A 13,086-nucleotide genomic window follows, 5' to 3' on the forward strand; every position below is an offset into this window, starting at 1 on the left:
GACTAGAGAGTACAAAAAGCATCAAGATTAATTAGAGAAGTTGAGGAAATCTAGAGTAAACAGCAGGATTTCCGCAATACTCTAGTAGCTAGAACAGCAAAATCATGTATTTTCACACAAAATATCAACAATTGATTTTAACACTATTTTATCAGTCTGTGAGCTGGAACTTTTTTTCCCCTCCCACAAACAACATGATTATCTCTACTGGATATGAAAGCTATAAAGAAATAACTTACTAATTTGCAGTTAAGATCACGAATTATGAGCTTATGTGGTCTTTTATCATATTCTCCCCTTTCTCTTACTGTAATCTAGCAGTTACAGAAAGAAACAAAAAATATCCTGGATTATTTTTTTTTTGAAAGAAAACTTTGTGCTACCATCAAAATCCCAGGAATTTCCAGTTCTCCCAGTATATTAAATCCATCACTGGTCTGATGTTTATAAAATTTCTCCTTCACTAAGGAAGTGTGTATATATACACATCATGAAGTCAAGAACTGCCATTCCAAACACTATGTGCGTATCTCACCTATGAGCAACAATCTCCCAAGTCAGGGTTAAGCCCCAGGTAGTGTCCTTCTTTTTCCAAGTCACGGGTATTCAAAGATAACAAATCACTAAAAAGCAAAAAAATATCCCGGCACCCCAGGACCTGTAGCTATCAGGACCAGATACCAATGTAGGTTAAAGAGAGCTGGGATGGGCTAAGCCCTTTGTATGGTGTCAGGACAGGTTCGGACAGCCTCTTCCTTAGGGCGTTCTCTTCCACATGAAGACTGGCTGTTCGTGTTCCTCCTGTGTAACTGAGCCTCTCTCCACCTGTCGTCCCTGTTCCTCATGGCCTTCCTCAGACTTGCTCCTGTGTTTCCTACGACAGTAAGCTAAATTAAGAGCTCATCACCTCAGCAGGGAGTAGGAGAAGCTGGGCTCCCTCCTGCCCTCCTCTTCCGCCTGCGCTGGCTCCTCACCACCTGAGCCAGCTGCTCCTTGCCCCAGCACCCACCACCCCCATTACGAGGCACACAGATTCAATCTCCTAACCTCACCCCTTCCCCTCTGGAAAAAAAAAGATAAACTGCTATTTTTCTTTTTTCCTGGCTTTTTTTCCTGCCGTTTCAGTGAGCTGAATTGAGTCACTGTGCCATGAAGTGACAGAGCCAGAAACACATGAGTTTCTTTCATGTAAGAGTGAGAGATGAGAGATAATGGGACTAAGCAACATCTGTCGGTTTTGACAGGAACAAGCCATTAATGTCTTGTCTTTTCATAAAGCCATACCCGCCCTTTCTCTGTCATTCCCTTCAGCCAATGCCCATTTACCTAAATCTCATTCAATTACAAAAGAAAAATAATTGTAGAATTGAGATCTCTTCAGTTTCTCCAATTCTTTTGTGACAATCCTTCAATTTTTGGTTTATTTATGTATGAGATCCTGAGGACAGGCGCTGCCTATTAATGTGTGCTCACTCTGTGCTGCTGCCTGGCACGATTCTAGCAGACCGAACAATGGGCAAAGTCAAACACTGCCTATAGAGAAAGCTTGGAAAAGATGGTGTCAAAACCTGTTTTGGGTATGCAGAAAGAGTAGAATTAAAATAATTTCCTGATGTAAAGGAAGTGGTTTTAAAAGGTAATGGTTTTAAAAGTTAATGGACTCCATGTGTCAGAAGATAACACCCTCCAGCAGCAAGACCTCGAAGAAATTCTTAGAGGAGAAGTACAATTGATTTCATTATACCTTGAGAAGAAAGTGTACCTATCCGTATTACTTTATTCGTACTTTTCCTGTGCTACATAATGTTTGGTGAATTAAAAGAGTTACATAGCAGCTTATTATTATTATTAAAAAATGATGACAGTGCCTGTGTCTCCCCAAGCAGCACAAAACTCCAGACTCGTATCCTCTGAAAAATCTTTTCATTTTTATAAGCCATCTGTCAACAGGCCATTTCTTCCCTGCCTTCCCTTTGATCATACAGTCCTAATTTTCTCAATGTGGCAATTAATCTCTTTCTCCCCTGGTTTTTATATAAAGATATTAGAAAACCCTCTGAAGCCTCCACATTGTAGATCCAGCTAATATATGCAGCCGTATATTCCTATAATTATCCCTTTTCCCCTCCTTTCTCTCTTCTCCCTTTCACATATCATCAACTATATCCTGTTTCAATAGGACCACACGGTCTTTTTGTGCTTGCTGAGTACCTATCCAGCGTGCTACAAGCTGTCCGGTAGCAGATATAATCAACATCACCCACAATTCTGTTCCTCAAATTACCAACAGAAATCTCCAGGCTCTTTTTGCTTTGGCAAACTACACATTGATGCTCTGTCTTCCGTTCATGCAGTACGCTGCTAAGAAAATGAATGGTGTAGATGTCAGGCAGAATAGTGTGTATTTAAAATTCTTCCCTATTTCAGCAGATTGCCTTTTGCTTGCATTAGGTCTTATCCCCTTTAATAAAACAAAACTTTCCTAGAATAAATCTTTTGATGAAAAGGTATTGAGATAGATTTGGGAAAATAAAATCATTCGCTTAAGGAGAAGTAGAACATTTAATGTGATTGGATACATCGTCCTTCCCTGAGCATTCATTTCATGCACAAAATCCTTTTGATGCTTTATACCTTTAGTGTCACAATAAAGAAATCTTCTTATTACTGAAGAACGATAAGAGAGTAAACAGCAGCTGTGTGATAGCACTGGTGTAGCAGAACATATCCCCGCGAGGATTCTTGACCTTTCAGCCTCGGTTTTCAATGCTGCAGCTAAAAATATCTTTTCTCCACTGACAAACATTACAGCTACATGCCGCAGAATAGCAATGAGGAGCTTTATGCTCTAATGGCTTTACTATAAATAGAATCTCTTCAATGCTAAAAGCTCTTCATTAAAAGGATTAGTGACTACAACACACAACAGGAACAACTGATACCAAACCTCAGGCTTTGTAGCACAAAGCTACATTTTAAATTTACTAGATTTAAGATTTCCAAAGTAACTGCATGATTTGGTGAGTAAAGCAGAATGAAAAAGAACTCCCTCCTCCCCATGCAACATTTTGGCGAGCTGTCTTTGATATAAAATTAATAGTTTGAGGAATTGGCTTCCTAGTATTCTCATTTTCTCCAGTTCAATGCCAAATTGACTGTATAATGCAATGTCAAAATGAAGTACAAAGTCACAACAAAACTGATGTCAGTACTTCAGCATAATAAATGATCAGTTATCTGCTAGAGCAGAAAAATTTTCTCTCCTACCCGGTTTAAGATAGGGACGCAAATTCTCACAAGGCTGGGCTGCAGCTCTGCAATGTTCAGCTATATTGCGGTAAAAGTCACTCTCAGTGACTGAAATAGGAGGGTGACAAAATCAGGGATGATGGGGAGAGAAGCAGAATGGGAATCCTACCTACCATTTCAGGGTAAACAATAAAGTCAGTGTTAGGAGGTTACTTTTGAGATACATTGGCAAATCTACCATTAGACTGATGCTTTACAAATAGTATGCCAGGGGAAAAAGACCGGAGACAAGATGTAAATTCGGACAGAATTAAGGCATGTTTTTAAAGTCAGGAGTTATCCTAACATAGCAACAGTGAAAGAGTGACTAGGAAGTCAGAAACTTTGAGGAAGAAGAGAAATATTACTTGCCAAACATAAGATAAATTAACCATTTAAATATATTAGAAGTAACAATCTCGTTAACAAAAACCTGTCTGAAGCATTCAAAGATTTTTAAACTTCATTGATAAAAATCGTGGTTTCTGTGCAATCAATGAAATGCAATCCCCTCCAAGACTAATTGTATTTGAGGACACACAGTAAGCCTGCACATCTGCTGTGAAAGAGACCTATTTCATTCTCAGATGCAGTTTACTTGCTCCCATCTCAGCCTGGACTACCAAGCCATCTTTCAATGAACCATGCCTACAATTAGCAGTCCTGAAAATTGGCTTTACAAATGGGCTAGTGCATATTACAAGTACTAGTCAGGTCTGGGCCCCTACAAGCCAGGCTTCAGCCTCTAACAAAAGAGCAAGACTTTGGCATGTATGTGAAAATGTTATTCAAAATGCTCCAAAACACAGCACCAAGAAAAAAAGTGATCAGAGAATTATGTACTGGAAGACTAGAGGGTGTATCAAGCTTTCCAACCACTGAGGTTGTTAAAGAAAGGATCCTCTGTCTATGGATCCATTCAATGTTATTAATTGACAAAACAGTGCACCATCTGATTGCCCATCAATGAACTCTACTCATGGTCCTTTGACTTTTTTTTTTTTTTTTTTTCCTGTGGTTCTGTAATCATGTTTTTGCTACAGCATTTTTACCTTGTTTGAATTAAAGAAAATGTGGTAAGGTAATTCAAGTATTTTTTTTTTAAAAGGCACAGTTTCGATTAGTTGGAACTAACAGCACGTTGAACTATATTATGGGTTTTCCTCTTTTGTATTTGTTTATTGTTAAAGAACAGATATTTCATCAAACATAAACCAAATCTAGATTACCAAAATAACTAAGGATGGCTTTTTCCCCTCTGACATTTAGATAATGGCAAATTTTGATTCCCTGCAAAAATTGCTAATGTGCAGAACTACATATTTTTTTCATTTTAAATTAGAGGATTTGCTACTAACATGCCATATGCTGTGTGATATGTTTAACAGAATGTTACACTTCTAATTGCATACCAATCAAGAGCTCATATTTTCCAACAATTAGCAGGGTAAAGTATAAATTTCCTGGTGTCACTGGTGCTTTCAGGCATCCAACAGAGCCTACAATATTTTAATCCACACACATCTTCAAAATCACAAACATGATTTGGCTTCAGTAAGAGACCTCCACACACAGAGGAAACTGAAAAGGAAAGGATGGGGACAGAGGAGAATGCAAGATGTGTTTCTACTGACAGCACCATCCTTTTAACGTCCTAGGATTTCCCATAAAAGTTCTAAGATACTCGACCTCAGAAATGGGGTAGAGATCTCAGGTGAGATTTAATAGGGTGGGCTGGGGGGTTGGGCTTTTGGGGGGTGGGGGGTGGGGGATGGTAATCAATGTATATCTATTCATAATGCCTTGACATTCCATAATGAGGTTTCTCTGCTAAAAGGAGATGAAAGGAAGAAATATGGACCTTACAGGAGTTTATCTGAACATTTGAAAAACACCCAGTTTCACAGGTTAGCCCGATAAACTAAATATTCCATATTCTTGCCAATTATAGCTAGATTCAATGGGTATGGGAATGGAAAAATAAGGAAACACCTACACAGGTAGATCTTGGGAACTTCCTATTCTTAGGCAGAAGAAGGTATCCAATCCTGATCTTCACCACACAGCTTTAGAAAGTTTCAAAGATGTTTTATGCTGACATTAGCTTGCTTTTTATTTGTATCTATTAACTTACTTGCTGATATTCAAATTTCACTAACAAGTGATGAGTCTTCCCATCATATCATTTATTATTTATGATAGAGCAGGAGTGACCTACTTAATGAATAGCACGATGACTCGGATTCACTTTAATCCCTGTTTCCAAAATAGAAAGAATCCCAAATGACTTTTCACCCAGACATTATTACATACATGTAAAATTTTAATGAGCAAAATATTTACTTGTGTTTATGTCAGTGTTTAGAAACTTTAATAAATTCACTTTGCCATCAGAATATGATGTAATGACAATTAAAGACCATCTAATCACTGCTTATAAAGGTAGTTTTTATTTGCTATTAATTGCCAGATACCATGTACTCAAATTTAATTTCTAGTGAAGTGCTCAGGGCAATTCCACTTTAGCACTGAAAATATTTGAACCCGCACTTACATCTCCTGTTTCTTCAGTCTTATCTCAGAGCTCAGAAAAGCCCTTCATATAGCCTCCTCTCTAGATTTTAGCACATCAGGAAAAGCATAGGAGCCATCACTACAGTATTTCAGTTTAAAGCTTCTTCCCAGAGGTAGTTCAAAGGCTTTATTACTGCCAGTTTGTGTATAAATAGTCCTGTCCAACAGGACTAACCCAACTATATCCAAAAAAATGGCATCCTGGGAATTTGCATGTTGTTAGCGTTAACTTTTATGAAAAATACCTGAACAATCGAAGAGTCACATTTGGAATCTGTCCAACTGAGAAATGTCCACTATCCCATACAGAATTCAGTTAAGTTTCTAATTAGAAGAGCTAACTCTAATGTGTGATAACTGAAGGCACAGACAACCCGCTTCAAAAACCCAATGGACCAACGTTTTAGTCAATATCTACAGACAACACAATATGAATAAAATGTAGTTCCTGGGCTAAATGAAATCTCTGGTTTTCTGTAATGCTTTTTCCTGTTCATCTTTAAATGTAGACATGTAACAATTTTTTGCTGAGTTCACACCATCAGACTACCCAACTACTTTGACTAAGGCCTTGCTGATTCTGATGGCATGCGGTAAGGCAAACAAACAAACAAACAGACCAAACTCCAGATGAAAGTTAGAGGTGAACACCATCTGTGGTATTTTACATAAATTAGGTAACACTCTGGATTATTACCAAGCTGCAGCACGAATGCAATACAGAAGATACTTTAAAGAAAGAAGGATTAAGAATGATGCTATACAGTGTGTCAGAGTTCTTAATCTCACACAATACATTGCCTAAGAAACAATTTATTATAAGAACAGAAGGAAATCTGTGAAGGTTAACTCTGCATGATGATCAAGTAGTTGAATTCTTTCACTCTCTCAAAACAATGGAAGAATTTCAGTGTCTGCCACCGTGCTTTTTGAAGAACAGCTTCCAGATTATGATCACCAACCTCTATTACAAGCTGCCTCCTCTATCAGGCATGTATCACTACATGTCACAGTCCTGGTCTGCCTCTGCTCATTTTTACTTGACTGAACAACGCACAGCTTTCTGAACAGATCTGTACCAAAACTATGTACTGTGACAGCCAGAAACCCAAAACAATTTTTTACAAGCAAACAGTCCTGTACTGTCTCATTTTCATTCCTTACCTTGCATCACTCTAGCGTATTTTTTACCTTTGTGTATTACCTATTGCTTTTGCAGAGATTTCTGAGTATTACTGGCTCCAAGGAACTGAACAAACTGCACTATGACCTCCCCAAAAGACAGTAATTGAAAGGGAATATCCAGATATTTAAGTAACAAACTGGGCTGGGCTGACCTTGGTCAGCTTGCCAGGTGCCCACCCATCTGCTCACTCAGTCCACCTCCACGACAGGACAGGGGAATAAAAAGGATAAAAAAGCTCATAGGTCAAGATAATGGCCCTCCCCGGGCTGCGGGCTGGGGCTCTGCCCCGGCGGGGGCTCGCCAGGGCTGCAGGGGAGCCCTGCTCCGGGCCTGCGGCACCTCCTGCCCTCCTCCTGCTGCGGCCTGGGGCTGCCTCTGCTGCTGCTCCCCCCTCGGCTGCCTCCTCCTCTGCCTGGGCCGCCTCTGGCCCTTGCCCAAACCTGTTGCCCCCCTCCCCGGCGCCCCCGGCTTGGCTGAGGGGCTCAGCTGTGCCCTGCGGGGGGGCGCTGGGGCCGGCTGGGACCGGCTGGGGCCGGACCGGGGCAGCCCCGGCCTCGCCTCACAGAGGCTGCGCTGCAGCTCACGCCTGGGCACGGGCACCCCACAGATTTTGATTTCCGAGATTCTGCATGTGCATGTGGTGAAAAACATAATTATTGTGTAATAAAAACGAACGTTAGTTTGAAATTAATCTGTATATATCTGGGTTTCCTAAGAATTGTTGGATTTCCAGCTAGGAACACCAAGGGCTACTGCAAGAAACATCTTTAATTCTACATTCATAAGGACTATACAAGACCCCGGGATAGGCAAATGTCACTTTGTCACTTGGAATACAAGCCTAGATAGCACGAAAAAAAGCTGTTACATATCTGACTATTTAGTGATCGAGCTGCAGGGATTAATCAGTTTCTTACGAGATGGCTGCCCAGGCGCAGGGTTCATAGCCACAAGGGGATGGTTTTCTCAGTATCAGGGCACATAACGGCAGGGAAGAACCTTTTCTTCAGACAGTATCTTCTATAGCAATGTCATCAGCACAGTCAGGGGCATGTCACAGACCTGGCCAATATGACAACATTCCAGCTGTTCAGAGTAATGACTCCCAAAGTCATGTGGAGTATCTTCTTTACTGTTTGCTAAGAAAGACTTCAAGCGATGAAAAAAAGTAGTAACACAGGAATTTCACATCAGCGGATGAACTGTACTCCACTGGAAATACTATAGATGCTTCACAATATGGCATTAATACTGACAGAAATAAGGCCTGATACTCCTTTATGACACTACTGGTCATGGTGCAAAGTATGTGAAACTGGAAATTTAATCAAAGTTAGCTTCTGAAAGTTTTGGTGGTTTAATTAGTTTGTATTTACTCAGAGTGATTACATTATTATCCACCTTAAACATTCAAGATCCTGCTAGAGATAGGCTAGAGAGACAGCAAACTTGCTGAACACTATGTTGTAGCCAGATTTTGACAAATTTCACGTTGGTCTTAATATACAAACTTTGATATGAGCCAGAAGGTTTAATTAACTGGATTTACTCCACCACTGCCTGTTTCAAAGCAATGTTTGTGAGAAAGGCAATGTTGGTTTTGATAGCCCACACCATGTTCTGTGAAATACTAACTATTCACTTCATTTTTTGTGATTAATAAAGGACAATATATAGTCTTGAAAATGAAAGCATAGATTTACTTTATTAAGGTAGAGATCATCAAGGATCCATGTCAGGAATAACGCTACTGAAGATCTAAGCTTGTGATACAGAACTAAGACAAAACCCACACTTTTATAACAGACTGACAAAGATAATTACCTGGTGGACAATAAAACACCACCCTGTGACTACTCTCTTGAAATGTGCAAAAGAAACAGCAAGAGTAAAAACAGGCAAACAGCAGAGGCTGAGAAAAGCTATTTAAACTAAAGAACAATATTGACATGAGACTGAAAGGGCTGGAAATGAGTCACAAATAAATTTAATCTTGAAATTCCCATTCGCAGCAAGGTTCTCAGAAGGAGTTCAATAAGTTTACAAAAGGCTCTCCAAACAAAACTATATCGAGACACCTTCTGCAATATAATTCTGAATTAAGTAACATTAAAGATGTATATTTCATGTTATGAGATAAATTTCAAACCATATGCAGACAACACAATTCACTGTCTACTAAGTACCCATAAACAGAACTAATTTCCTTCAAATAGAGCTTAACTGTTTAACAAAAGTAGTTCATAAATAGCAAATAGTGAGCACACTGCTGATTAGTATCTTCATTAGGAACAGATGTTCAGAAGCTCACTGGTTGCTCCAGCAAGTTATACAAAATTATAGTCACTTGGAAACCAGAAGAGGTCATTCTGCATCTTCAACAGGCAAAGTTCAGGATGCTCACTCCAACTGACAGCTGTTTACTGACCTTATTTTCATCTGACTCTCAAAAACTTAGATTACATTTCACGCACTTTTTTCATTTTTTTTTTTTTGCTTGACTACCACTATTTGGCTATTTCATTAGTGAGAGAAACCGGCATGTTTTCTTTCTGGAAGGGAAGCATGTATGGGAAAAACTGCGATAGTAAAGAAGTGCTGCAGATATTGGGAATTAAATGCCATGGAGAAGTCCACTAGGCAGGACAGTGTGAACAGCCATCCTCATGGGGTCAGCTCCCATTTGGGCGGTTTATCATGGGCCTAAATTCCTGGGCAGAATGAAGGAGCTACAAATATATCTCATTTCAAACAAGGGCTCTCAATCCAAGTGGCATAACCTACAGGTGCAATGTCCCGTTTGCCCAATGCCCTGTCTGATATATGAGTAAGGCAAAGCCCAAGCCAAGAAGCTCTGCCAGATCTGAGCTGGCGATCCCTCCACTCAGCAGTGCTCCAGCTGGAGTCTGGATCTTTTGTGCAGCATAAAACCAACTCTGTAACTTCATGTCCTGCTAAACCAAATTTACTAAATGCTCCCACAGCTGGGAGTGCTGTTGGAAGACAGACCTCCAACCAGAACCATCTGGGGCTGGTAGCACCCATTTCTGCTCTAAAGTTTCTGATTTATGGTCTCCAACACTTTTAATACCTGGGTTTTTCCTTTAGCTTGAACAACCTGATCCCATCGTTCACTCAGACAACTGACAGTTCACTGTTTATCAAAGCACAGAAATGTAATTATCCCCTAGCACTTCTTTTAATTATTGAGGATTGCTGCTGCTGCCTTTTTTTCTTTCCTCAAGTTTTCACATGAGGTAACCAATTATTTTTCTCTGTGTAATTCTAGACACTGCTGAGACATTTTACCCTTTCTATATACTACTAACATGTTTAATTAAGATTCTTCCTTATTTCATCTCTTGTGTCTGGCCTTGACATAAAGGTTCTGTAACAGCCCTGTGTATGTCTGATATTATTGAGCCACAACTTTATATGATACTGTACAAAACGTAATGACTAACAGAAAACAACTTGAGTATCTTTCGGTGAAAGCCCTTTTCTACAAAGCCAGCCTACAGAATGGCTCCGCTTTTACACCCTAAGATGCAAAAAACTAGCTCTTCTCTTTCTGTAACTTTTTCTAATGTATCCATAGGTAATAAGAAATGTTATTAAAGCAAACCTGAATTTCTGCTTAATAAGGAAACAGACACTAAAATAAAAGGTCTAAGTTCACCACTGAGTATGATGCAGTATCAATAAACACACAGAATCAGAGCTCAGGAAAGGTTTTCTGTTTGTCTGGCTTCCTTTGTACAATCAAACCAATTAATGATTCAAATCAATCAAATGAAATTAACCTCTTTCTGACCTAAAACTGTACACTTTCTTAAAAAAAACAAACAGAAAAACCAAAAAAACAAACAAACAAACAACCCCCTCCCCCCCAAAAAAAAAAAAAAAAACAAAAAAACCACCAAAACCAAAACACTATGATTGCTTAATACAAAGGTCTGGGACACAAAATAAAAGCAGAAGTAAAATGAAGGTTTTGTCTAACCAAAAAGGCAATGGGGAGAAAGAACAGGCTAAGACAAATCACAGCATGAAGAAAAAAACCCTCTTATGCTAAAAATCAGACAATAGCTGCCAATTTTGAGTGAGAGGCTAAAAAGGAGAAAAGGAGAGAACATGGAAGAGAGAGAACTTCAGTCAAAGCTTACGTTTCTTCATACAAATCTGTCTGTTCTGGTCTGTGCTTGTACTGTTGAGGCTTTGACAGTTGGAAGCTATTAATTTCAGTATTACAAGGCTTACTGAGGTGGATTTATGTTCTTTACAGTCATTAAGTCACTTCTGCTTCCTTGATGAAATAAAGAACTGCTTCAGAATGAACACTGAATATTAAACCAACGTTGTGTCTCTTCAAAACATCTGTTTGCTGGAGAACTTCTACTGATGATAGGTCATGCTGGTCTTAACTGATGAGTCAAAACACAAGGGGGTGTGGGAAGAACAAATGAAAATATTTGGAAAATTTTGCTTTTAGTAAAATACAAAAATAAAAGGAAAACTTTCCATTCAACTTGACTAATTACAAACTTTAAACTACAACAGAGTACATTTGCACTTCTACGAAGAAGATGTAATGGTCCAGTCAAATGATACTCTTTATTAGTAAAAAAGTTTGATCCAAAGTACAATGTGGTCAGTGAAAGACTCCTTTCATTTACAATATTCATGGCATTCAGTTCCAAGCATATGCATTATTTTTTCAATTGAAATGAAACAAAAGCTGAAAAATGTCAGAAGCCAGATAAGGAAAGCTTAGCATATGCATTCTGGAATATGGTCTCCCCTCTTGCTTACTGCCCCCAACCAATTACACGTTGAACCTGTCCTACATAGGCTATTCAGAATATTCCTCCACTACAATTAGCATACTTTCCATCTCTCATTCTCTACACACTTAACTGTACAATTCGTTTAATTACTGGGCAATTAAAATCCTGCCTGATCAAAGCATCTTTCTTGCCTTTCTTGTTAATACATACATCTTCTGATCTTTTTTCCTTTTTTCTTTTTCTAATTGTCCACAAGCTGAATTGTCTTTGTCTAAATTTTTATTCAAATGTTATCTTCTGTGTCCATCAAAGTAATAGAAATTTATTTCTCTGCAGATTCAGTGCAGATTTCACTTTTCATCAACTGCTTTACAAGACAGGTTTTTTGTCTTTTCAATCTTCTCCCTTACAATTATCTTCACAGCTCTTTTTGAAAGTGTAACCCATTTTCATAATTATTTTGATAGCTTTTCATTTTTTAATTTGGATGTGCAATTAATCTATTATTCAATTTACTTCCAACAATACCTAGAAAATTAAGTACCCTCATAACTGTGTAACAATTTATCATCATTACGGTGTTCCTCAATCACCTGTTATGGCTTAACTGAAATGTCATAAGCAATATTCCTATAAAGAAGTAAACTATGCATAGCTTTTTTCCCCCCCTTTAAAAATACAATATTTTTGTAAATGAAATATTGAAAACAAAGTCACTCACTCAACATAAAAAAATGTATTAGGCATATGTGCCTGAATCAAGCTTGAATCAGTTAATTTTCCTGCTACCACAATGCCCTGTTCCCTTTTCTCCTTTTCCTATCTGATGAAACACCATCATTTGGTACTTTCCTCTCCACCAGTACTTCTGATGTTACATTGTGTTGAAAACTTTAATGGTCTTTAAAAAAAATCAAGCCTGCATTTAACAACAGATAGTTCCCATTCAGAATGTTCTTATGCCATCAGCCACCCTACTTCAGCATTGTTTTTCCCCTCCTTGAGACTTGGTCTTCTGATCAGTTCCTGGAGATCAGTCAACTCTTGATTTTGCTAAATTAAAGAAATGTGTCTCAGAGATACTGCAACTCAAAGCACGCAAGACTGTATTAGATGCCTAAGTAGTGAACACAGAACTCACCTGCCAGCTTTACTCAGCCTTTGAGAATTGATCTGATTTTATTCAGTGTAGCATCTCCATAGCATTAACCCAGCAATAAGTCTTCATTCCTTCATCACTACCAAAAATTT

The 13,086-nt window shown here is 38.7% G+C and overlaps 1 protein-coding gene across 10 annotated transcripts in view; it reads right to left on the bottom strand.

The window, feature by feature from the left end:
• The window catches only part of TRAPPC9 (trafficking protein particle complex subunit 9), a gene marked incomplete at its 5' end in the record, with an annotated part of 509,504 nt that overhangs the window by 234,379 nt on the left and 262,039 nt on the right, over window positions 1-13,086 (bottom strand). Inside the window, one exon of one of the 10 annotated variants that reach the window (XM_080377740.1) lies at window positions 510-11,472. The exons of 8 other annotated variants lie outside the window; for them this stretch is intronic. In XM_080377740.1, the coding sequence (XP_080233866.1) occupies window positions 11,444-11,472 (29 nt within the window). In that variant the 3' untranslated portion in view covers window positions 510-11,443. One more of the 10 variants, XM_080377742.1, reaches the window with a different exon arrangement.

This window comes from Falco punctatus (assembly GCF_963210335.1).
Source record: "Falco punctatus genome assembly, chromosome: 3".
Lineage (NCBI taxonomy): Eukaryota > Metazoa > Chordata > Aves > Falconiformes > Falconidae > Falco > Falco punctatus.